This window comes from Podarcis liolepis, assembly GCF_965112155.1.
Source record: "Podarcis liolepis genome assembly, chromosome: 1".
Classification (NCBI taxonomy): domain Eukaryota; kingdom Metazoa; phylum Chordata; class Lepidosauria; order Squamata; family Lacertidae; genus Podarcis; species Podarcis liolepis.
The window spans coordinates 113,669,564-113,696,365 of NC_139554.1; the positions used below are offsets into that span (position 1 = coordinate 113,669,564).

The 26,802-nt window shown below is 44.4% G+C and overlaps 1 protein-coding gene across 7 annotated transcripts in view; it reads left to right on the forward strand.

Annotated features, from left to right (window-relative positions):
* The window catches only part of CCDC141 (coiled-coil domain containing 141), a 102,736-nt gene that overhangs the window by 23,848 nt on the left and 52,086 nt on the right, over nucleotides 1-26,802 (forward strand). For all 7 annotated transcript variants that reach the window (XM_083495810.1, XM_083495813.1, XM_083495815.1 and 4 more), the window contains 3 exons: nucleotides 5,676-5,784; nucleotides 14,409-14,662; nucleotides 24,283-24,402. In XM_083495810.1, the coding sequence (XP_083351936.1) occupies nucleotides 5,676-5,784; nucleotides 14,409-14,662; nucleotides 24,283-24,402 (483 nt within the window). The remainder of the gene's footprint in view (nucleotides 1-5,675; nucleotides 5,785-14,408; nucleotides 14,663-24,282; nucleotides 24,403-26,802) is intronic.

Here is a 26,802-nt window from a genome sequence, read left to right on the forward strand (position 1 = left end):
CCTAGATTCCTGGGTATTATTTAGGAGCCATTTCTGATTCCTTCTGTATTCCTTATATGTTTCACCTGTTTAGGAGTCTTCAAATTTGCCTTGATAATGCTAAATACTAGTTTTATTTATTTTTATAGCGACATCCCTGCGTATGGTTCTTTACAAATAATATTGTAAGGGGCTTACGATCTACAAAACAGATTTGAAGACGTAAGAGGTGGTATTGGGACTGGCACCGGACTTCAGGCCCCCTGGGCATGGTTCTAACAATGTGTCAGTAATGGATTTGGGGCAGTGCTTTTGAAAGGGAGCTAAACTTGGCTCCAATCCATGGTGGCCATCTGCCGTCTTGCGTTACCCAAAATCCAGTGCCCTGACCCATAGATCTATGCAAGCCATAGTCCTACTGAAACTACAGACGTATTAATACATTTCATAGATCAGTGGACCAGGGCATTACATTGCGGGTAACTTAAAATGGCAGGTGGCCACTGCAGATGGGAGCTAAGCTGTTCAAAAGTGACCCTGTCTACTGAGAAGTGCCTCTAGTTTGGACACCCTGCTAAGCCAGGGATTGTGGTCTGCTGCTTCGGCTTGTGCTGGGGAAGGAGCAGTCCTGGCAGAGTAACAGAAGAAGGGAGAAAGCAATCTGAACTGAACAAGAAAAGCATTTTTATCCCCTCCAGCATAATGCCATTTCCCTGTAACCAGGCTGTTGGACACTGCATGAAAGGAAATGGGGCAGAAGAATGATTAAGCACTCCTCATGCTTTGCTGGTTTTCCCGGTAGTGATGTATGGCAGTGAGAGCTGGACCATAAAGAAGGCTGGTCGCCAAAGAATTGATGCTTTTGAATTATGGTGCTGGAGGAGACTCTTGAGAGTCCCGTGGACTGCAAGAAGATCAAACCTATCCATTCTGAAGGAAATCAGCCCTGAGTGCTCACTGGAAGGACAGATCGTGAAGGCTCCAATACTTTGGCCACCTCATGAGAAGAGAAGACTCCCTGGAAAAGACCCTGATGGAGGGCACAAGGAGAAGTGGACGACAGAGGACGAGATGGTTGGACAGTGTTCTTGAAGCTACCAGCATGAGTTTGACCAAACTGGCAGTTGAAGGCAGTGGAAGACAAGAGTGCCTGGCATGCTCTGGTCCATGGGGTCATGAAGAGTCGGGCACGACTAAACGACTAAACAGCAACAACATGCTTTGCTTATCCGCTACAAGTTGCATCCTTTTCATGAAGAAGCTTCAGCAAAGATCCTGGCTTGTTTGATGCTGAAAATGTACATTAGCCAGGTCTATAATTTCCCCCCTCTCCCTTAGTTATGCACACCAGCCCTTCCCTTCCCTTCCCAATGGCCCATTAGGTTCATTTCAAAAGAAATTATTTCACTCCCAGAGCCTTCTGGTGGTTCCCTCACTGCGGGGAAGTGAGGTTACAAGGAACCTGGCTGAGGGCCTTCTCGGTAGTGGTGCCCACCCTTTGGAATGCCCTCCCATCAGATGTCAAGGAAATAAGCAACTTTCTGAAGGCAGCCCTGTATAGGGAAGTTTTTAATGTTTAATGTTTTATGATGTTTTTATATATGTTGGCAGCCGCCCAGAGTGGCTGGGGCAACCCAGTCAGATGGGCGGGGTACTATTATTATTATTATTATTATTATTATTATTATTATTATTATTATTTGCCTCTTCTCTAGCTTGGGGAGCAGAGCAAGTTCTCATCTCCACCTTTCTGTTATACTATACCAGCTTTGAATAATGACCCAGTGTAGGAAAAGCAGCAATATGTAAATTCCCAGATGTTATTTATGGCACCCGCTATTGCAATTCTGGATTGAAGCAAATATCTCTAAGAAGAACACAAAAAAGTGACTAGCAGACAGTTTGTTAGAACATTGGGTTTTTTGCTCTCAGAGTACTGTGAGGCAGCAGGAGTGGGACCAAGGATCAGGCCTGGTGTCCTGAAACATCCAAGCAGAGGGGCGAATGGGAAATGTCATATTGACTTAAAATGGAAATACTGGAAAATTTTCTCTGAAATGTTTTGCTTTAAATGACAGAATGTGATTATGTGTAATCTTTGTTTTATTATGATAAAGTGCAAGCCTCATCTCTAGGATATTCTTTAATGAAAATCAGAAGTCAAATCCCAAACGTTGAAGGATAATGGATTTGTTTTATATCGTAAAGAGCATTAAAAAAAAACCCAGGATGGAACATGTGAGGAAAAGCAGGCAGAGCAGAAGGCTTATTTCTCATCATCTTTCTTAATTTCATCTGAAGTTTGTGCATCCCCAACTTCTGAGATTTGCCTGATTATTTATTTATTTCGCTCCGACAGTTTCAGCCCACAGGATATTTGCCCTACTTAAAATGCAGCGTGAGATTTAGAAAGAAGCAAAAATGATGCCAAGGTTGCATGTTGCTTAAATACAAACTTCTAATGTTCACTAAACAAAAAACAAAAACCGTTTCCTTTTGCCCCTGCCATATTTGGCGGGCTGGACTCTGTGTGTGTGTGTGTGTGTGTGTGTGTGTGTGTGTGTGCGTGTGTGCCCCCCAGCGTGCCCCTAGCCCCACCCCCAAACAATAGGAGGCAATGCTATTATAGCAAAATGACTAGGACTAGGAAATCTAGTGAGGTGCCTGTCAGTCATGCATGCCTTGAAGGCCATTCGGAAACAGCCTTTAACCCAGAACGTCAAGGTTATAGGTACTCACTGCCTGGAGTACTCCAGTACTCACTGCCTGGAGCAATACAGGTCCTTAGGCCACTTTATTGGTTCACAATTAGTTAACAATTGTTGCAGTTCTGAGTACTTGTTTTGATATTTACAGTCCTAAGAAGTTTGGACCCAGGGCACTTAACGGACAGCATGCTCCCGTAAGAACCTGCCCATTTGCTTAAGTTATTGTTTGATGTCCTGCTGTACGTTCTTCCTCCTTCTGAGGATAGGATGATGGCTGCTAATGTGTGAGGTCTTTTCCGTGGTGGTCCTTTGGTTATAGAACTGCATCTTCAGGAAGTTCTGTCTGCTATTCTTCTACCTCTCCTTCAGGAAACAGCTTAAAAGATTCCTATTCTGGTGGCATTTTGAGCTGGATGTGGCTTGAGTATTTATACTGATGTGATTTTGTTTGTTTATCTTGCTGCTAGGTGTTACAATTTGAATTGTTCTCGGTTGGATTTGAAGGAGTGGCTTATATTTTTGTCTTTTTGTAATTGTATGGATTGTCAGCCTCCTTGGTTTTGGGTAGAGCCAGAAGACAGGGTATAAACATGTTGTTGTTGTTACTACCTTCTGCCTTTAAGTATATGGCTTTTCAGGGTTCTTTCTTCTATGATTCTCTGCCTCCTGGATGTAAATTGGAAAATTGATGTGCTTATTATTGAGTTAGAAGTTAATGTAATTTGCTTCAAGCAATAGGTTGTATTCAATTGTTTCCATACACTGGCAGAAGGTTCATTCCACTAGGGTTAGCCGAATCCTGGCTGTTAAAACTACACAGAAGCTGCCTCTGTCTGGCATTTCCTTCAAAATCACCCTAATTCATGATGATTTGTCTAAAATGCATGTGTATCTTCCATGCCAGCAGCAGCTATCACCACAAATGTACATCACTGGGGTGGAAGCCCTCCATGCGTGTGGTGCTATAAACCACATAATGAATATGCTGCTAGACTTTACAGCCCCAGGATTCAGGGCTCTTTGCAGCCCCTGCCATTTGGTGTCTCGTTAATGTGTTAATTGGTGCAAGGACACTAAACAGCAGAAGTTCAATGCAAGGAGGCGTAAGCCTTTGCTGGCTAGATGCAGCCCGTGAGGCTTACATTACTCTCCTGCTGCTCCTTCCCTTAAGAGTATTGTGACAATGAAGATTGAAAAGTTAGGGCTTGTCCAAAAAATACCTCAAGATGAGCTTCCTATTTTAATCTTAAAATTTCAAAGCGTTATTTTAAAGAGATTGTTTTGTTGCATGTTTTCGCTATAAATGTTGATATTTTTTATATTCTAATGGGATGGATTCATTCTGAATTTTCATTATGGGTGTTTAAATGTTAATGCTTGTACTTTGTAAGCCGCTTAGAAGCCTGTTTTGGCTTTAAGTGGTATATTAATTGTTGTCCTGTTCACTCTGGTTCTTGTCGTATTCCGATTCTTGAGGACTAATGGTTTGGGGCCACGACTTCTGGTCCTGTCGCAGCATCATATCCTTGGCTGGCTCTGCCCTTCTGTGCTGTGTGAAGGAACCTATGAGTGTATAGCTGGCTTGTTACCACTGCCAAACACATGTGGAAACCAGAGGAACAAAGCCAAACAGGTGAAGAAGCTGCAGACATGCCGTTGTCAAGAGCATGGAAAGGAAGCACAGTCCCACTTCCACTCCATGCATTAGAGCTCCACATGGACGGCTAATGGGTGAATAGGGCAGCGGGCTACAATTGTTCCTAAAAAGATTGGCTGGCCCCTACTCATCCAGAGGTACATAGGTGGCAGCCATTGTGTTCTGCATGGTGAATGCTGGCAAATCTTTTCCTTTCTGCTCTTTGGCAACTTAATTGAAAGTACACTCATTTGGAATCAAAGGGACTTTCTTCCAAGATGATTGCATTTGGGATCATGGTTTATTTGATGGCTACTGGCTAATCTTGGCTATCCAGGTGCTGATTGACTTCTATATAAAGGCCTTGCACTTGCAATGCTGAGAGCATAGTGAGCAAGGGGTGCCAAGCATGCTCATTTCTGTTAGATCCAACAGTTCTGATTACTTGTTTAGGGTGGCAGGACTGAATACATCAACAGACAAAGCTGTCCTATACAGGGTCAGACCATTGGTAGATCTATCTCAGTACAGTGGTACCTCGGGTTACAGACGCTTCAGGTTACATACGCTTCAGGTTACAGACTCCGCTAACCCAGAAATAGTACCTCAGGTTAAGAACTTTGCTTCAGGATGAGAACAGAAATTGTGCTCTGGTGGCGCAGCGGGAGGCCCCACTAGCTAAAGTGGTGCTTCAGGTTAAGTACAGTTTCAGGTTAAGAACGGACCTCTGGAACGAATTAAGTACTTAACCCGAGGTACCACTGTACTAGCTGTGGCTCTCTAGAGTTTCAGGCAAAAGTCTTTTCCAGCCCTCCCTGGAAATGCCAGAAACTGAAGCCGGGACTGTCTGTGAGCAAAGTATGTGTTTTTGCAATAACTGACCTACAGTTCTTCCTTTAGTTACCCCATTTCCCTCCCCCCTCCCTTCCATTGGGTGATCAGTGCCATTTGCTCTGCAAAGAGATCCTCATAGGCAGCAGTGCAGTACGCATGCAGTCCAGTGCTGTGCATTAGGTTAGACTCCTTGGGCCAGAACAGTAGACACTAGCACTGTTCATTCCAGTGGTATTCGCCAAAGAACCCAAGGCTTTTTCACAAGTCTTCTTCCCTACCCAACCCCACCCCAGCATTGGTGCGCATGGCTGCCATGACTGTAAGAGCTGGAAAACAGATCAAGTCTACTAATTCTCAAAAAGACAATTGCAGGATAAAGGATATGCTGGTCCATCACTGTAAATGCTTCCCACCTTTCTGAGAGCTTACACTAAGACCTGAGATGAGACTTTTCAGTTGGGATGTTGTCACGTGTAACTAAATTGTGTTTTCTGTCATCCTTCTTGGCTCTTCAACAGTTTGCAATCAAAATCGACCAAGTTGAAGATTTCCTGAAGAATTCCCAAGAGTTTGAGAATCCAGAATCTCTGAGAGCAATCCTGCACCAGCATGAACAACATACAAGAGGTACAGATGGGTATTCCCCCCCCTTCTTCTTTAATTTAGAAGATTCCTAATTATTACATATTTAGAATTGGGTCGTGGATAAATGCTGCTTACAACTTCTGTTGAAGGAAGTGACAATCTAAAGTAATTTTTCTGGACTGCTGTTCTAATTTTACTAGTACTTGAAATTATAAACATGTAAAGGTTTGCCTGCCTTTCCTTATTCTGTCTATTTTCATTTCTTTCCTCCCTCCTCCTTTCCTAACTTTTTTAAAAAACAGTTCCATTTCTCCCTAGAGCCCAGTCTTGCCTGATTTTCAGTGTAGTCTATCATAGGAAAGAAGTTGAGCAGTTGGGGGAGTGGTGCAGGAAAAGCAACATACTCCTTAACTTAAAGAAAACAAAAGAGATTATTGTGGACTTTAGGAAATGTAAATTGAATATTCAGCCACTTATTATTGAGGGGAAGTGTGTGGAACAGGTCTCTGTGTTTCGATTTCTGGGAATGGGGAGAACTGGAGAGAACTGGAGAGAAAACAGCAAAGACCTGATGAAGAGAGCACAATAGAGGTTATATTTTCTGAGAATCCTCTGGAAAAATAATCTCTCAAAGGACCTGTTGATGGCATTTTACCATTGTACTGTTGAGAGTGTATTAACTCATGGTCTGTGTGTGTGGCTTGGGAGCTGCACGGTCAGGGAAAAAGCAATGTGGTCCAGGGTTTTAAAGACTGCAGAGAGAATAATTGGGTGCACTCTCCCTACCTTGGATCAAATCTATGCTTCCAGGTGCCATAAGAAAGCTGCAGAGATTGTGCAGGTTAGTGCGCACCCCAGTAATGATCTTTTTCAGCTTCTGCCTTCTGGAAGAAGGTACAGGGTTATAAAGACTAGGATTAGCCGCCTGAGAAACAGTTTCTATTCAAATGCGATTTTGGTTTTAAACGCAGTGTAAGGTAGTCTCTATGGGAGTATATTGTATTTAATTATGGGGTATCAGAGTTTTTAGGGGGCTAACCAGGCTGGGATAGCTGGGATAGCAGGCTTGTTGGTTTTTGAATGTCTGATGTAGATTTTCAGTTTTGTTGTTCTGTATGGGACAATGGCAATATCGTATCATAGTGGGTGGGAACCTGTGGCCTGACTTCCTGTGAGTTGGAAGTCTGGAGAAGAGAAGGAGTGGGAAAGGGAGAAGCTTAATGTGTGGAACAGCAGAAGGTCTGGGCAAAAATCCCTCTTCAGCGAATCAGTTCAGGCCTCTGGCAAGAGTGATGTGTCCCTCCCCAAGCGAGTGAGGATGAAGTAGGCGTGAGCGAGCCCCCCAAAAGCTTAAGGGTCCTCAGCAATAGTGTGGAACATATGGGGCAACAGATGAGGGTGCCCTACCCAAAATCTATAGATGAGGGTAGTTCTCCCAAATCAAATGGAAGGTACTTTCTGCAGCCATAGTAGAGCCTTTTGAAGACGACGTAAGCCTGATTTCCCCCCTCCACCAGCAGTCCATGTGTTCCATCATACTATTGAGGTTCCCCAATTCTCCTGTTCAAAAGGCTTTTCATGAGCTTTAGCAGAGAGCAAAGGGTTGAGAATTCCCCAGCTTCAGTACTCCTTGTACTTATAGTAGGTTGGATGCAATCTCAAAGGAGATGGGTAAAGTAATTACAATTGCATAGCGCAGCAGGATAGCATCCGTCTCCAGAAACATATCTTAAAAAGCTTGGGGCTTCCTTCTAAGTAATTGTAAAAGACAGGGTCAGGCCAGCCTCCTGTTTGGAGTAAGGTGCTAGGAATTGGAGTAAGGTGCTAGGTATTCCTGCATATGCTATGTTCTGCACCAGTGTGGTCGCATGGGAGAGGAAGGAGCACTTGAGTGCTGCCACTGCTGATGGCTAAAGGGCAGCTGATGGCTAGAGGGCAGTATTGTGGCTGCACGTTCAGGGCAAGGGGCAACTGGCAGGAGGGCAGTAATAGGGTTTCCCTTAGCTGTATAAACCAGCTGGCATTGGCTCCTTGGTCTGAAGAACTATTTGCTCAGATGATGACAACTCTCATCCTACCTGTGATGCACACCAACTCACTTGGTTGGCCCGATCACTCGCTTGCCACCCTACCTGCCAGCTCTCAGCTCAACTACTAGCCAGCCTCGCTTCTAGACTACCAGCCCTGATGCTGGAAAGCAATCTGAAAGCGGAACCAAAAATATGCCACAATTCAGAAACGAAACGAATAGTCCCGGGGGAGTGGACATTGGATGAGTTTTACAGTTTTGCCTGCCGCAAATATGCAATTGGGTATATTCCAGAGGAAATGGAATGATGGATTTTTACAAGGCAGTAAGCATGGCTTTGTGGTGTTCAGCCCAAATATTTATGACAAGTTTTGCATGGGAAAACAAGTATGTTCCAAATTTCAGTGTACGCTGCATTTCAGGGAAAGGACATTTAAAAACGAAACAAAAAACACCCAGCAGCAAATCTTGGAAGCTTGCAATTGGCGTGAGCCGAGCCACCTGGCAGCTGGGCCTAGTTTAGTGGGACTCATCTTGGCATACATTTTTCTGGGAAAGACAATTACCACGACTTTGGAGACCTGCGCTCAAAATGGTATCTGTCAAAGTAGTTTTAAGCAGAGTTGCACCATTGGAACATGGAAGGATAGGAGCCAAAGACATTGGAAGCAAGGTCTGTCAGGGATGACCAAGCCTTGGTGCAGGACCAGTGTTGAGGGCTGGCGTGGTGGAATATATGCCAATGGCTCACAGTCTGGGCAAGGGACCTGCTGCCAAACGCCACCTGCAGTGAGGAGGCAGACTCACTGAGGGAGGACAGAGAGTCCAGAGATGGTATCTTGCCCAATGGTCTTCAGAAAAACTGAAGCCATCCTTGATTGGTGGCAAGAGGCAACTCACAGTTTCCTAGGGACTGTGGCTTACACAAGCCATTATGCTTATACACACCCTATATACCAGTCAAATCAGATGGCTTGGGTGTTCGCCAGTTCGGATTTGAACAATCTCTGGTTGAACAGTGCTCCTTTGCAGGCCTGTCTGAAGCCACTCTGCATGGAACTATAGAACTCAGTTTCTGATTCCAGAACCCGACAGCGTTATTTTAATGAGTGCATACCTTCATTTTGCTCCTCACCCAGGTAATGCCGAAAAACGTGATCAGTTTCTGGCACTGGGCAATTGCGTGCTGTATAGGTATCTGGTTGAATGCTGTTGTCCATCATTGCTGGGAGGCTGGATTAGCAGGATAAAAAGGAAGCCACAGGCAATGATCCGGCAACATGGAAAGGAAATGTGCAGCAGTCACATTTCCATTTTATGTTGTATCTAGGTATTTAGGATGACTCCACCCTAGGCAACTGCTGTTTGGTACACCATCTGAAAGTGTCTGTTTCTGTAAAAGCTGCAAAAATATAGCTCCAAGGCTCTTGGCTGCCAAAAGCTACACAGAGAAGCTGATGGGATATTTAAAGGGCTTTTAAAAAGCAATGCTAGTTTTAGCACAGTGATGCCAGCAAGCGGCAATTGGGTACAGTAGAGAGAAAGCTCACAAGACACCTTCAGTGGCAATATGCAGTTAAAGCGTACACCGTCCAAGAGGTTTAGACCCAAAGGGTGTGTGGTTTCTAAAACAGCTCCTTGTGTATTTCACTCCCTCAATTCTTATTATTTATTACAAGCGGGACCGCCAACGAAATGTTGCAATGTACTCTTACCTTCTAGCATAAATGCAGCAGTTTATTGGAGGTCCCACCTGTGATAAATATTAATAAAATTGGGATATCAAGGAGGGCTTTCTCCCCCCACTCCTGGATTCTATTTTTCTTTTTTGCCTGAGGTGCAACATGCCATGGTGTCTGAACATACTGAATCCTCATTGGGCGGCTGTTTTGGGGAGGGGGAACATGACCCCTTAGGGGTTTTTTAAAAATTAAATTTGTTCTTGTGCAAACTTCAGGGTTTACCTGAACATGTTGTTTATATATAGCCTTTTGGATACACAGACCAGCTCTTATTGCTAAATACCTAGCAGTCTAAAGATTTTTTGTTCTAGCGGCTACCTCAACCTTCCAGAGCAGATTTACAGGGGGTGTGGGGCAGAGTGGGGGCACAGGGAGAGGAGAAGGAGGGGAAGTTTTCATTGTGCAGTTAAAACTCATCGCACTAATTTAGCTGGATCCCACCCAACATATTTAAGTAACCTAGGATTTGCATGTGGCACACATTTCCTTTTGAGTGACTAGGTTTGTTATCCAATATATGGATGTTGGTTCAACAAAGTCCTTGCATGCTTTTCGTATTATTTAAATGAGTATGTGATGGCATGCTACCTTCCTTACTGTAAACATCACTCCTATGGATGTTGGTTTTCTGCTTTTGAGGGAGGAAGCTATCTTTCTATGAGAAGATTGAACGAAGGGTTAAAAGGGAAGGCTATTCTTAAAAAGAAAAGAAAAATATAGCAACATACAACCAAGAGTATGTCCCCCAACAGTTAGAGGTTGTTCAGAGCTGTACCTTTGTAGGGTAATGTACAAAACAGTCTAGCTAGGGAACAATTTGTACAGGTTCTTAAAAACTGGAGTCAGCTTTACCACTTAAAACCATTTGGTCACTACTCTTAATTGTGATCTAGAATACATACCAGTTTTCCCCAGTCTGGTGACCTCAAGAGGTTTTGCTGGCTGGGGCAGATGGGATTATAGCCTAAAACATTTGGAGAGCACTAGGTTGAGGAACACGGGTGGCGCTGTGGGTTAAACCACAAAGCCTAGGGCTTGCCGATCAGAAGGTTGGCGGTTCGAATCCCCGCGATGGGGTGAGCTCCTGTTGCTCGGTCCCTGCTCCTGCCAACCTAGCAGTTTGAAAGCACGAAGTGCAAGTAGATAAATAGGTACTGCTCTGGCGGGAAGGTAAACGGCGTTTCCGTGTGCTGCTCTGGTTTTGCCAGAAGTCATGCTGGCCACATGACCTGGAAGCTGTACGCCAGCTCCCTCAGCCAATAAAGCGAGATGAGTGCCGCAACCACAGGGTCGTCCGCGACTGGACCTAACGGGTCCCTTTACCCTTTATCTAGGTTGAGGAAGGCTGGGATACAGAACCTGGTTCTCTCTGTAAATGAGTTTAACATAGAAACTGAGTTTGATTTCAGTGGAGGTGTAAAATAACAACAACAATTTTATTATTTATATGTCGCCCATCTGACTGGGTTGCCCCAGTCACCCTGGGCAGCTTCCAACAAAGTATTAAAAAACAGAAAAACTCAAACATTTAAAAAATCTCCCTGTACAGGGCTGCCTTCAGATGTCTTTGAAAATTCAGATAGCTGTTTATTTCCTTGACATTTGATATATTTCCAGGCCTGAATAAACTGATATGTTTTAATTGCTATAAAAACAGTATTTCCATACAGTGATCCCTGCCGTATAAACATTACAAATATGACACTAAAGCATCTTGTGGAAACTAAGGACAATTGAAATGTATTTGAAAAGCCTTTCTAATCCTTCATGAGTTTATTGCTCCCCACTGAGATTTAGACATGTGGTTTTAGTCAAATGTTATGTTTACAATAAATTTAAATTGCAGTTGATTGTTTGATGCAACAGTAACTACTTTCGTATTCTTTAAATCTCTCTTCCCTCTCTCTCTTTTGCATGGTTGAGGCTAGTTGGTTCAAAAGCTAGTGGCTTGAATCGTATGTAATTCTGTTCAAGACGACAGAATAGTGAATTGAAGCCTGGTCACTTTAATATGAGTTTGGTGGTCTCAATTCAATCTCCATTGGTGTGAAGCGTTCATCATCACACAGCAATTTGGCCTTGGAACAGTTGATAGTGATTGATTGCCATTGCAAAAAAGAGGTCCATCACTGAAAACAATCAAATGAAATTGTTTGCCACAAGGAAAACGGTCTTGAAAAATATGGCTTTCTCCCAAAGGGGCAAGAGTTTCTATCCAATACCATTTATTCTTTGTTTTTACGTCTTTTCAGAAAGATAAGGATTCAGGAGTGGGTAGTTATGTATGTAATTAAAATTGTCTTTTGTTTTGTTCACTTTGTGGTGTGGGCAGCTGAATCAGATTTCATGAACAGGTAAGCAGATGAGAAGAAAATACTCCAGTCATTAATGAAGTATAGCCATTACCTCAGTCTTGCCAAAACCTACCTTCCTTCCTTCCTTCCTTCCTTCCTTCCTTCCTTCCTTCCTTCCTTCCTTCCTTCCTTCCTCTTTCTTTCTTTCTTTCTTTCTTTCTTTCTTTCTTTCTTCCCACCTTCACTAAACCTTTAAAATTATATCATTAAACAGCCATGGCCTGCCACAAAGAATAATGGGAACTGTAGTTTGCTTTGTGCTGAAAATTGTTAGGAGACCCCCTATTCCCCAATTGGTCTCCCTTCCCAGAGCACCCTGGGAAATGTAGCTCTGTGAGGTGAATAAGGGTCTACTAATATGTTTCAGCACCATGCAAACTACAGTTCCCAGGATTCTTTGGGAGGGGAGCCAGCACTGTTTAAAGTAGCACGGTGCTTCTTTTAAATGGGGCCATATTTTCTTTCTTGATATGTCTGGTGGTATTTTTCAGTTCTCAACTCTGTCCTGCTGGCCTGAAATTAGATAAACAAGTGAGGCATGTATAATTTGCCCGCTCTAACCCCTGATCATGCTTTCCCCCTGCCTTTGACCTAACCCTGCCCATTCTCCCATTAGCCTTGACTTTATTGCACAATGTTGGCTGAATTGCTTCTGGGGATACAACTTAAGGTATAGGTCATGGGATGCCAAGGTGGCGAACCCTCCAGGTGTTTGGGCTCCAACTCTTATCAGCTTCAGCCAACATGGTTGATGGCGAAGGATGATGGGATTTACACTGGTACCTCAGGTTACATATGCTTCAGGTTACAGACTCCACTAACCCAGAAGTAGTACCTCGGGTTAAGAACTTTGCTTCAGGATGAGAACAGAAATCGTGCTCCGGCAGTGCAGCGGCAGCAGGAGGCCCCATTAGCTAAAGTGGTGCTTCGGGTTAAGAACAGTTTCAGGTTAAGAATGGATCTCTGGAATGAATTAAGTACTTAACCCGAGGTACCACTGTATAGTCCAAAAACATCTAGAGAGCACCTTATTGGCTACCCTGGGTATAAGTGAATCAGTGCTGCATTTCACATTCAATTTTTGACAGATACTCTCTGAGGAGGAACACCTTTGTCAAAGCATTTATGTATTATCATTTTGACATAAAATTAACATTCATCTCAGGGGCATTTCTCCTGAGCAGGCACAGATGTCTTTCAAAAGCAGAGCAGTAAGATGTCTCTCCCTCCCCACCCGTTCCCAATCAAATCACATTCTGAGGCTTTTCTCATTATATCAAGAGAAAGTTTTATCCCCTGTAAATTACACCATGTCTGATGTTTTGTGATTTTTTTCATCAGTTGCAATAACCACTGTTTGTCAAGACACTGGGAAATGTCAATTGGTAAGAGCGTCTGTGTGGTAATGAACATGTGAAGTACTTGAGCAAATTGTTCTGCCAGAGAGAGAGAGAGAGAGAGAGAGAGAGAGAGAATGTTGGCACTTATATGCTGAACTCTGCCCTTTTGTGTTTTTGAGAGAAAATAATTTTAGTGGTGGTGCTCAGATTGCCTATTATCATATTGTGATGCTACACATTGCTGCGCAGTGTTTTCTTTCCCCCGCCTCCTCACAAAATGTAAGGCATTTTGAACAAGTATCGCAGTGGAAATGTGCAAATGTATATAAATACCACTGGCATAATATGCAAATTACATGCTCAATATTTTGGGCTTCAGAAGCTGTCGGCCCTGCCCAATAATATGCAGATGTCTGAATTGCTTCTGTGGGAAGTCACCTGGTAATAAATGTTGTGTTTGCTGAATGTCATCACTGCCCTCTGCTGGGTATAACATTAATGTGTATTTGAATCCCTATCAGTACAGGTTTGGTTTGGTTTCGATTATACCCCTGCCAAGTGAAAGCCAGATCACACATTTTTTTTTCAAATATTGTGTAGTTCACAGCTGAATAATGCAGCTTTTGTACTGAAAGCCAGAGAAGAGATATGTAGCCTTGGTCTTGGGTAGTTTTATGCACTGTATACAGCACAATAAAATACAAGTTACACATTTGGAGATCAGTTAGGGCAGAACTTTCCAGACTTTCCTTGTTGGTGGCACACTTTTTAGATGTGCATCATTTTGTGACAATTCAGTTTTACTAGCAAACCGGAGGTTAAACTAACCCCTTTCCAGCCCCAGGAGGAACACGGGGAGCGTTCACACCCACACACTGCAGCCATCACGCTAAAGTTCACAAAATACAGTTTGGAAAGCTCAGAGTTCGAGAGCTGCAGTGTGTTTGAGGCTTACAGTGCTTAGAACCTGAGGCAGTATGTGGTTAGAAGCTACAGGCCCAGGGAAACTGAATGTACCACTATAAGTGGGGGGGAGACACAGTTCTATAGTTTATCTTCTACTTAGATATATGTCAGGGAATCTTAGATATATATGCCAATAATCCTTTTGCACGTGGTCCACCCTGAACATCACACCATATATGAGGAGTTAACCACCTTTCTTCTCTCCGCCTATTCCCCTGCCCCTGCCCTGCCACAGAGCTCTTAGAAAAGTCTCTGGTCCTCTTGAACAAAAGCCACGACCTTACCGAATTCATAGAGGAGTTCAAATCTGACGGGCCGAATGTGAACCCAGAATTCGTTCAGGGAGCCCACAGCAGCTGCACGAAAATTGGCAGCCTCCTCGAAGTCCTGCAGGACAGGAGAAGGCAACTGGACAAATACCTGAAGCTGCAGCGCCAAGGACTGGAGCAGGTATTGCAAATCTGCCACTGGCATCACCAGGAAAACCAGGTAGGAAAGAGAGACATATATAGCTGTATATATAAATGCATGCATGCAAACAGGACTGCGAAGTGAGGCTCTAATGTGTCGGATCAGATAAAACTCATGGATGGGATGCGATATTGGTGTGATCATTAGGCTTGCACCCAGTGGGACTCAAATCTGAGTAACCGTAGCCCTATTTATTGTGTTATTCATGTGCACGGCCTTACCGTGATTACTTCGAGCAGGGGAAGGGGCAGAAGAAGGGGGTGTGGTGGGTGCGGTCCGCCCTGGGTGTCACCACTGAGGGGCGTGACAAAATGCCGGGCGGCACTCACCACGGGGCCTGCAGTGCGCCAGAGCCACACGTCTCTCCTGGGAAAGAGCCGGTGTGGTGTAGTGGTTAAGTGCGGTAGACTCATAATCTGGTGAACCGGGTTCGCGTCTCCACTCCTCCACATGCAGCTGCTGGGTGACCTTGGGCCAGTCACACTTCTCTGAAGTCTCTCAGCCCCACTCACCTCACAGAGTGTTTGTTGTGGGGGAGGAAGGGAAAAGAGACTGTTAGCCGCTTTGAGACTCCTTCAGATTGTGATAAAGCGGGATATCAAATCCAAACTCTTCTTCTTCTTCTCAGGCGTGCGCAGACTCCTCACTGCCCAAACAGTCTGTCCGCTGCCTCCCCTCCAGCTGTAGGGTGGCTGAGTGGGAGGCGGCAGGCAGACTCTGGAGGCCCCATGGTGCACCCTGCCCTTATGGGTGGCTCGCATTGCCCCTGGGCCGCTCCAGGCGCCTGAGCGGCTTCCTCCACCACTGACCGGGGACATACTTTTAGCCCCACTCCTGACGTAGTATCACCTTCCTCAAACAACCACACACTGCTCATGGTTCTTTGAAGAACCCCCATCCCCCAGCATGCAAGCTCCTGGGTGTCCCAGTCACATGAAAGCCCTACGCAAGGGCAGAAACTCGTGTGTTGGGGTTTCCCTTCGGACAACTGCGGCAACATGGCTGTTTGGGGAAGGAGATGCAGCGTCAGGAGGCAGAGCTCAAAGACCCTCCAGGTTCCAAGAAATCATGGCATAGGTTGCTGCCACAAGATGAAGTGATGCTGTGTAGCCACATGCAAGAGAGGACGAGGCTCCTGCTCCTTCAGTCTTTTTTGTGTGGAAGAGGGAGTGTAAGCAGGCACAGTGCAACCCTATAAATGTCTACTCAGAAATGAGCTATTGAATTCAATGGGGCTTACTTCTAGGTAAGGGGTTAGGATTGCAGCTACAGTCCTCTGCACGTTTATTCAGAAATAAGTCACACCGTGTTTAATGTGACTTTAACACAGTCCTGGCATTTGGGGGCCTTCTTATCAGTGCTATTCAATGCCATCCAGCTGTTAAAGGCACAAAAATCCTGCTGGGAAAAGCTGGGACTGCTACATAAGCCACTTCATGTCCTCATTCCATTCAATTTTTAATGTAAATATCCTGATAACAGCACCATAGGCTAGTGTTCAGATGGTGTTTGGAGTCAAATCTCAACCTTGTGTATGAAATTTGCAAAGCAATCCTATGCATATTTACTCAGAAGCACGTCCCACTGGGTTCATTGGAGATTACGCAGAAGTAAATGTGCCTAGCATCATAGCAGGAGAGGGAGGTAATGAAGTTTCAGCAACGTAATTAATTACATATTATTATTATTTTTTGCGGAGCGGGGGGAAGGAACCCCAGTGTTAACAAATACAGTGGTACCTCAGGTTAAGAACTTAATTCGTTCTGGAGGTCTGTTCTTAACCTGAAACTGTTCTTAACCTGAAGCACCACTTTAGCTAATGAGGCCTCCCACTGCTGCCACGCTGCCGGAGCACAATTTCTGTTCTCATCCTGAAGCAAAATTCTTAACCTGAAGCACTATTTCTGGGTTAGCGGAGTCTGTAACCTGAAGCGTATGTAACCTGAAGCGTATGTAACCCAAGGTACCACTGTAAATGTTGCTTACAGTCACATGATGTGAATCTGGTCATGACAACAAACAAAATTTATGCATCTGTTTCCATTTCTTATTGGGACTTTCTGTCCGACTTTCCTACTTACAGCACATTCAAAAACATAAACATCACATTATACCATGAATAGAATTCCTACAAACACCTTTCATTCATGCATACAAAACAAACCCTCCGTTACAGCTATGGGAAACTTTGGCAGCACCCTAATAACAGAACCCAACATCATCTCAGTCCATCAAAAGCCTGTGGGGAAAGTTAAGTCCTTACCTGGTACTGAAAATATTACTGCAAATGTTATGTGGCCCTTGATGACAAGAAGGGCCTAACACCTGTATTATGCTTTTTATGGTATCAGTTAGATATGTTCTATGAACCCTCCTTTCACTCATTGACAATCAGTATTAACTTCCCAAGACGTCGTAAGTCATAGCATAGGAAGGAAGTTTAAAACTGAAAAGTCGTATAGCATTATACAGAGATCATCTTAACAAATATGTAAGGAAATAGTGCCTTGTGTTCTTTGACATAGTTGGCAGCCTGGGCATGTAAATTAAATATGCAAATGGAAGCAGCGTCACTTTGTCGTGGGTTTTCCTCAAAGCTCTTCAAATAGCCCCCTGGAGAGCATCACATTACCTGTTTTGTAATGCGCTATGGGTACATTATAAATCACAAATTGTTCTTTGCATTTTTATATAACATCCCCCCAAGTAAAGCCTTATGAATTTGCTTGGGCTTGCTAGGAAACTCTGAAGCATCCATCAGATGCTTGTAATTGCCCATGGGAAGACTACATTTACCAGTTTCTTGACTAGATTGATCTGTACCCAGAATGACAAATCCCGTGTTCCTTCAGAGGTGTCAACTTCACAGCCGTTGGCTATAGCCTGGTAGCTGAGAACAAATCCCCATTTTAAAATAATGTAAAGAGGGTTGGTGTGAAAATTACAAAATGTGAGCCACACAGCTATTGGTATGCAAATCATGAGGATACCACAAGCTATAGTTCAGAAGGCCCAGGGTGACGCCATGTGGGTTGTTGTTTTGCTCTGTCTCCTGAGAAATGCTCAACTGAGGATCTGCCTCGGAATACAATATTTTCACTACTGAGATAGATTCTCACTGGTTAAAACCAATGTTGCGAAACAAATTTCATGAAATAAGTTTGAAAAATACCTTGTTGAAAAGTATTCATTCTTTATCCTGTACATTTTGTTTGGTAATATCTGGTACAAGTTTGCCAGCAGTGGGGATTTTGTTTCCAGTGTGAAAAATTCACTTGTGTCACCATCACCATTTAAAATATAGTAGATAGGGATTTCCTGCCATCTGTCCATTTGAATCCTGGCCAATATCGCCAGGCTGTGTGGGCGGGGCTTGGGAGCGGACCAAAGCGGAGCAGGCTTCACTCTGGTCCACCCCAGCCCTATAAAGGCTGGCTGCCTCTGACCCCTGGGACTGCAGTCAGCTGAAGAACATCTCTCCCTCCCCACCCTATTCAGTAATGCTTTGGGTTTTGAATGCTAACCTTTCCCTTCTAAGTCAAGAAGGCATTTGCCTGCAAACAGGTTGGCGCTGCTTGCAGGTTTTGCCTTCCCCGTAGCAATAGTCACAACTTTAGCAGATAAGGCATTGAGTGGAATCCTTTCAGTCTAACATCATGCAGGGGGTGAAGTGGTACATCACCCCCACCTCAGGACCGTGCAGTAACAGGGTACCCCATTAGAGGGGTCTCGTTGATCTCTGTCCAAAAGCCAAGGCATGCAGCAGATGGGCCATAGACATTCCTTCAGCAGCTGGTGATGGCCGTTCATGTAGACGACCCATTAATCCTAGGCTTGACCCTGTCATGTGTCAGCCCTTCACCAGGGGGCTGAAAGGGATATGTACCCAATGCCTGAGCCAAGTCCAAACTACACCTGGAATCAAAAAAGCTGTGGACAATTTTTAAATTCCAGAATGCCGTCCTGTCCATTTTGTTCACCTTCACAGGAGAACAAAAGCCTTGCTCTCTGGAGAGGGGTCGCTGCGAGTGGGTCCGCAACAATTTCCACTGGTCCACTACAGTATGGCCATGCCAGACGGGAACATGGAGGAGGGCATGGAACGAAAGACTGGTTGTACAGGATTGTAAAGGGGGTTTCAGAGCAGGCAAGGAGCCCACTTCTCCAGACAGGTGCTATATACTGTGTCCAGAATTTGTAAACTTTGGTATCACAAATGGGACGTGGAAGAGAGTTGGCTATCGGCTCCATTTCCCACGATCTCACTTTAGGAGCTAGAGTAACAACCTCAGTTTGCTTCAGTACAGCAAGAAACAGCTCAGCTGGGAGCAGGCATTTAGGTAATAATGCGTTAAAAATGGCATATTTCCCCTAACCGCAGTGCAATCATCTGAAAAACATCGTAATCCCTGGCAGCTGCAAACTATTCTTTCTCAAATATTTTCAGCAAATTCCTTTTATTAATGAAAAATAAAGGCAGGCAGGGCTGTTTTGTACATAATTAGTTCGGCAAGCAGATCCGTTATTAATGTATATGTGTTCATACATTTCTCAATGGCTCCCAATTATGTCTTTGTGAGGAGAACAACTAAATTATGGTTATTCAAGGCTCCCGAACTCATTGATTCACAGCTTGCTGCTCCAAGGTGGACAGCAAGGTCAGAGGTTATGGTTTGTTAAATGATTTCCCACAAGTAAAAATGCTGGCACACCTTTTATAAACAATAACTCAGATCCTCAGATGCCCGTGATGAAGTAGACATTTGCCTGTGAAAGCTATGGACATAATAAATGTATTAAGTCCACAATCCAAACGCCATGGCCAGCAGTGGTGCAGTCGCGGACGACTCTGGGGTTGCGCGCTCATCTCGCTCTATAACCTGAAGGAGCCAGCGTTTGTCCGTAGACAGCTTCCAGGTCATGTGGCCAGCGTGACTAAGCCGTTTCTGGTGAACCAGAGCAGCACATAGAAACGCCATTTACCTTCCCGCTGGAGCGGCACCTATTTATCAAAACCTTTTCTGGACCTTAGTCTTCCAGGACTCATTTGTTATGAGTCATTTGTCAGGTTCACCACTTACCCACAGCACATATTCTCATGGGTAGCAGTGCAGTTTCAGCAAGTTATTTTACAAAATCCATGTTGGACTTTGTTGTGAGTCCCTCTAACAATCCTGAGAAACTGGTTAAATCTGCTATCCCCTATCCCCTCCACAGCAGGGTGAAGGGAGAGTAAGCTTTCTACAGTGCTTAGTGAATGCTTATCTCTGTTAGTGCTTCCGTGGCTCTGGTTTTCAAATCTTCTTTAACAAATACACACCTCAGGCGGTAAGGATGCAGGCACCCGCCTAGTAGCTGATAATATATTACTGCATTTCAGCACATTTCAGAGTGTTAACATTGAGAGCACAATTATCAATTAGCGCAGCTTACACAATTTTGCTGGGTGGCTTTTCATTTTTATAACAGTGTAAGTGTATCTTACCATGCAGTCGTACACTTGCCTAATTGGGTAATATGCCTGTTCATGGAGTTGTGCTTGTGATGGCCTGGGAATCCAATTCAGAGGCTGAACCGGAGGAATCCCAGCCTGCACAGGAGTCCCCGCCTCCAGGGCCGGCTGAACTGGGGCAGGGCCTTGATTCTGAAGTGCCTGCACCTGTGCCGGATCCTCAGGAGCAGGCACCAGGTGAATCCACTCTGGCTCCAGAGGTGGTTGAGGACTCAGTGCCTACAGGTGAGACTCCCCCTGGGCCCAGTAACCCTTCAGCCTCTCCTGAACTGCAGAGGCTCAGGGCAGATAGGCGAAGGGAACTGGTTTCTCCCAGGAGGAGTGCTCGCCTTAAGGCCAGGAGAGGCGGGTCTCCTGGGGGCCGGGACCGCCCCTGGCCTCAGAGAATATAAAGGCCAGTCAGCCCAGTCCCAGGTTGCAGGAGCAACATCGTTGAAGAGCTGAACCCTACAGCTCCTTGTTAAGTGTTGCTTGTCATGGAGAGTTTGATATCCTTCCTTCTGTGGAGTTTTATGCCTGACATTGCCTTATTCATTATCGTCCAGGACTGAGAGGTCAGTGTATTCCATTTAGCACTCAAGAGTGAGAATGTTGCACTTTCCTCCCTGTCTGGCCCTAGATTCTGTCATCTCTCTGACCAGCTTCCATATAATTAAAAACCATCTAGAGTTGTACCCAAAGTTATGTGAGCAAAATGCAGCTTTCTCCACCCAATTTTGGGCCATTCCCTCTGTCCACTGTAGCCTCCTATGACACAGCACACAGTGTCTGGTAGCGCCCCACAACCTCCAAAGAAGCTACAAGGAGGAGATGGGGGGAAAGGTAAAGTTTTGTTGCATGAGCTTACTTTCCACTCACATGGCACTGAACGTAACCTGCCTTTCTTGTCCTGCTGATTCCAAGTAGAGTAGCCCAGTGTTAAAGGTAAAGGGACCCCTGACCATTAGGTCCAGTCGTGGCCGACTCTGGGGTTGCGGCACTCTTCTCGCTTTATTGGCCAAGGGAGCCGGCGTACAGGTTCTGGGTCATGTGGCCAGCATGACTAAGCCACTTCTGGCGAGCCAGAGCAGCACACGGAAACGCCGTTTATCTTCCCGCCGGAGTGGTACCTGTTTATCTACTTGCACTTTGACGTGCTTTTGAACTGCTAGGCTGGCAGGAGCAGGGACCGAACAACGGGAGCTCATCCCGTCGCAGGGATTCGAACCCCCGACCTTATGATTGGCAAGTCCTAGGCTCTGTGGTTTAACCCACAGCGCCACCCGCAGCCCAATGTTAGGAGCAAGCTTCTGTAACAACTTGTCATAGAAGGTAGTGGATGGCTGCAGATCCTCTTCCATTTCGGGGTTCTGATGACTACAGAAAAATATATTGGGACACATTCAGTATTCCTCTCAATATTTCCTGGTGGAATAAACAGGGACACGCCTCAGATTTATGTGCTCCCTCGTCCCTTTTCCCTCCCTTTGCCTTCAAGCAAAGGAGATTAGCTTGCCTCAAATCGTGATTACTTCCTGCTCTTAAGGCACATTAACTTTTTGCAAGCCAGCATTTGGCCAAGAAGTGGCAACTTTGTTTGCTGCAAATTAGAAGAGGAATGAATGGGGGGAGGATGAAATGTGTGAACAAATGTTTACTGCTGTTCGTTCCCCTAGTTACAAACCATGGCACACCCTCCAGCATTCCTCAGATGAAAATTGGGACGTGTGCCTTTTTGATGCTGTGTTGCCATACAAACCAGTGGGCAAGGTGCCTGATGGGATCTGTGACATTCCCTCCCCGGAGGTCACAGGTGAGGGAGGAAGGGTAGGGGAAAACACCAATCAGGACTTTGGCTCTTGGCAGCTTCCAGTGTGGCTTCCCCTGGGAATAGTAGTTTGTCCCTCCCCAGTCTTGTGTTGTGGGAGAAGGAAGGCAAAATACCCCTCCTCCGCCGCCTCCTTCCATGGCAGCCGCCATTGCTTGGAGCCAAGTCGGAGGCTGGAGTGAATGAGTGGTTAGGTGGCCTCTGTAGGAAGAAGGAGGGAGAGCTGTGGGGAGCCCAGAGCTCACTTCCTTGGCCTTCTTTCTGGTGGCAGGGGCATTGCCATGGCGACCGCTGTGGCCTAGCAGGCTTCATGCTTAGGCACCACTGCAAGCCGGCTCATCCTCCAGGATCAGATCAGAAGCTGGGGTGGCTTCTGCAATTCTGGAACCATCCGTGGAAAATTGGGACACTTGAAGGGTATGCCATAGTGTGCCACTGCATCTGAACTGAGCCACTCAAATCATAGTGATAGACAGTCTCAGAGTAGACCCATAAATTTACTTTAAGTATTACTTATTGCCTTTAGTTGTGAGGTTGTTAAGAAACACTGAGCATTTCTCATACACACACACACACACACACACACACACACACACACACACATATATATCTCGTATCTCCCCACCTCTCCAGTACTGTGATTTAAAAATGAAATCAGGCCTTGAACGAGGAACATATCAGAATGAATAAATTGGAAGCACTTAGGAAGCAGCTTTGTGGTGTGACATCAAATTAAATTTTAATTACATTAATTATCTCTTTATATCCCTTGCTACACCAAACTCCTTAGGTAATTTGCTGAGTGTGTTGTTGTAGATTTGTGGGAAGCATTTTTGTTTACTTTCAGAATATTCATAGAGGAATACTTAATAGCTCCAATTGTGACATGTAAGGACAGACTAGGGCCTCAGTCTCACACGGTTCTGTGCCCATGCTTAAGCCCCACTGAAATTAAAGGAGGTTAAGCATAACTCTATACTGGATTATGGTGTATATGTAGGTAATGATCCAATACACCAGTAAATAAAATAGCTGCATTTTAGCCCATGTGATATCAAATTCCACATACCTCTTACTCTGTTTAGGCATTATATGAATTAATGGAATGGGGAGAAGGATCTTGCATGCTTGACTTCCTCAGGTTCATTTTAATGCTCGAAAGAGCCTTTGTGCACACAACTGCATAAGCAAAGGATTCTAGGTCCCTGATCATTTATTCCTCATTCTCCGGGGCGAGGGATTGTCATAGGATAGTTACATGCAGGCCTTGAGCTAAAAGTATATTCATTCTGCTTGGGGGTCACTGGTTTCCTTCCTCTGTTTGTGCCCACAGTTCAGAGAATAGGTTCTGTCTTAACATCCTGCAGCTTTATAGGATTAAAATAGAGTAGATGTGGATGTGAAATAATTCTAGTTCCCAGGGCAATGCTTTTCTTTATCAAATAAAACACCAAATCACAAAACAAAGTGAAGACTGAAAACAAGTCCTCATTCATTTGTTTAAAACTTCAGTGTGCAGACAATTGGGTTATGGAAACCCAGCCTTTATTAGACTCATTTACAAATTTCCTATTCTTTTGGCTAAGACAAGATTTTTCACACGCTCTCATTAAAAATGAAGCTAAACTGGGTTTTTAAAATAAAAAATTCCTTCCAGTAGCACCTTAAAGACCAACTAAGTTAGTTCTTGGTATGAGCTTTCGTGTGCATGCACACTTCTTCAGATACACTGAAACAGAAGTTGCCAGATCCTTCTATATAGTGAGAAGGTGGGGAGGGGTATTACTCAGAAGGGTGGTGGGAATGGGTGATTGGCAGATAGCTGAGATCAGCCTGTTGACGACTCGTCAACACCTTCTCACTATATAGAAGGATCTGGCAACTTCTGTTTCAGTGTATCTGAAGAAGTGTGCATGCACACGAAAGCTCATACCAAGAACTAACTTAGTTGGTCTTTAAGGTGCTACTGGAAGGAATTTTTTTATTTTGACTATGGCAGACCAACACGGCTACCTATCTGTAACTGGGTTTTTAAATGAATAGATAACTCGCAATGTAGCAGTACAGTTCAAACCAATTCACAGAAGGCTGAGCTATTTCTAAAAAGATATAGGTTGAATAGCAGTAAGCAGGATGAAAGAGTTCTTACCATTGTGCTGGATCCATTCAGTGATTGGGAATGTGATCCTAATCATCTATGTTTATTGCTTATGATTAATCTCGTTCAACACACTATGGGTTATTATATAACTATCCTTATGATTAATCTCACTTCAGTAGTTACATACCCGTCCTTCAAAATATTGTTTCTTTTTTCAGATCACCTCTTGGTACAAGAAGAACATTAAGGATTATTTTCATAAGCAAAAGCTGGGGTCATCTTTAAAAGAAAATGAAGAATTACTCCAGGAGCACAAGGAAATGGAAAATAAGGTTAAAGTAAGAACCATCTTATCTAAAACATGCTCACTGTAGTCCTTCAATTTCTTACAGTGGACTATTGTATTGATATAGGAACATCTTTCCCTGAGGATTATCATTTCACTCATTAAATCATGGGCTCTTCATTGCTTGGACTAATTTACACTGGTGAGTTATAACGTTAAAAATACGTTATAAAATGTGACACCAGAGGGTAATGTAGAGCAGCAATCCGTTGTCAATGGGATGTATAGATATATATATCCATGTTTTTTTATAGCGTTTTTCTTAGCAGTGTAGATCCAGCCCTAGTTTATATGTTTTTGCCCAGTTTGAGAAGAATATGTATTTGCTCAAGGTTTCTGACAAGTGGCAACCCCTCTCAAGGCAGGTCACTCTTAAAAACTATGGTGCTAAGGTTCCATTAGCAGACAAATTAATAGAAGGGGAAATATATGAATGCTGGTTAGCTAAACTAGTTAAGAAATGCAAGCAAAAACTCAATGTGTCGCTGAGGTTTGGGGCTGCTTCCCCATTGCAAAACTGCTTCCCCATTCACACACTACAGCTTCTTTACCTATCACATATGGGGTGGCTGTTGATAAAGTCAGCTATTTTGTTTTAAATAATCATTTTACATGTTGCTTTACATATTCCACCCACTCCCAGTTTTTTCTTCATCCTTAGCAAAATTTTAGTGTCATGCTTCATTTCCACTTATGTATCCTTAAATTTCAAGAAGAAGAGATCAACTCTAAGAGTGTCTGCCCCAATGATGGCTTTTTAAGAAAATAAACATTTTGAATACAGTCTAGAAAGCTAAACAAATTTAAGTATCATTGACTTCAGTGGGAAAGAGTTAATCACTATAATTGGATACAATCACACTTAAAAGTCATTAACTTTGGCTGGATCACACCCAGTATTTTTCTGCAATTCAGGGTGCATAGGAGCGCTTCTTTTTCTCAGCTGCTTCATGTTTTTGAAAGTTTCACAGCCTCTTTTGAACAAAAGGGTCCAGATTTTTTATTTTTTATTTTTTATTTTTTTAAAAAAACCCCAAAGTATAATTTCACCCTGTGTGCACCAATCTTTTCAGAAGTGCCAGATCAATCAAGAGATCTACAAAGGGGCTCAATTTCTGTGCCAAATGGAATATTGAGAACTGCAATTTTAAAGGTTACTTACTGAGAAGGCAAAAAAGTAAAATAGCATGACCTGTCTGTGGAGAGACACTGAGCACAGGTTATGTATAATTCTGTGTGTCCTCAGAGGTACTTCGGTAGCTCAGGAAATCTGCAGAGGCATGGCAACATCAGGCTTTTTGCAGCTCTTGGTGGAAAGAAGTGACAATGATATCGTGTCACCAAATAGCGCGCAGTATTAAAACAGTAATGTCTATGGCTGCTGTGGATCACTGCAGATGACAGCTGATCCTCTGTGCTAAGCAGCTCACTTGTAGCAGTTCATCCTTGTAGATCAAATCATTATCTCAGCAGTCCTGCAGAGAGGCAAGAAAAGGGCTTTGTGCCTGTGGCTTTGAAGAGAAAATCCCCCAGTCTACACAATGAACCATACCCAGTGAGCCAGTGTGGCGTAGTGGTTAAGAGCGGTGGACTCATAATCTGGTGAACCAGGTTCGATTCCCCGCTTCTCCACATGCAGCTGCTGGGTGACCTTGGGCTGGTCACACTTCTCTGAAGTCTCTCAGCCCCACTCACCTCACAGAGTGTTTGTTGTGGGGGAGGAAGGGAAAGGAGATTGTTAGCCGCTTTGAGACTCCTTCAGGTAGTGATAAAGCGGGATATCAAATCCAAACCCACCAAGCTTAAAAGGTAAAGGGACCCCTGACCATTAGGTCCAGTCGTGGCCGACTCTGAGGTTGCGACGCTCATCTTGCTTTATCGGCCAAGGGAGTCGGCGTACAGCTTCTGGGTCATGTGGCCAGCATGACTAAGCCACTTCTGGCAAACCAGAACAGTGCACGGAAACGCCGTTTACCTTCCTGCCAGAGCGATACCTATTTATCTACTTGCACTTTGACGTGCTTTTGAACTGCTAGGTTGGCAGGAGCAGGGACCGAGCAACGGGAGCTCCCCGTCGCGGGGATTCGAACCGCCAACCTTCTGATCGGCAAGTCCTAGGCTCTGTGGTTTAACCCACAGTGCCACCCGCGTCACATAAACTTTAGTGAGGCGTTCAAGGGACAGGGGCAGCAGATCCTGATGTCGATCTTTATACCACCCACCCCATTCCTGATGTAGATCTTCACTCACCTCTTCTTCCCTGGCTGGGAGGGGACGCCATTTGGTGATTTGCCTCAGGCGCCAAAATGTTTTGCGTCAACCCTGGTCCTGCCTCTTAAGACACCCGTGCGCATGCTGTCTGTGCCCCGTGGCCTACGCAAAATTGGTGTCA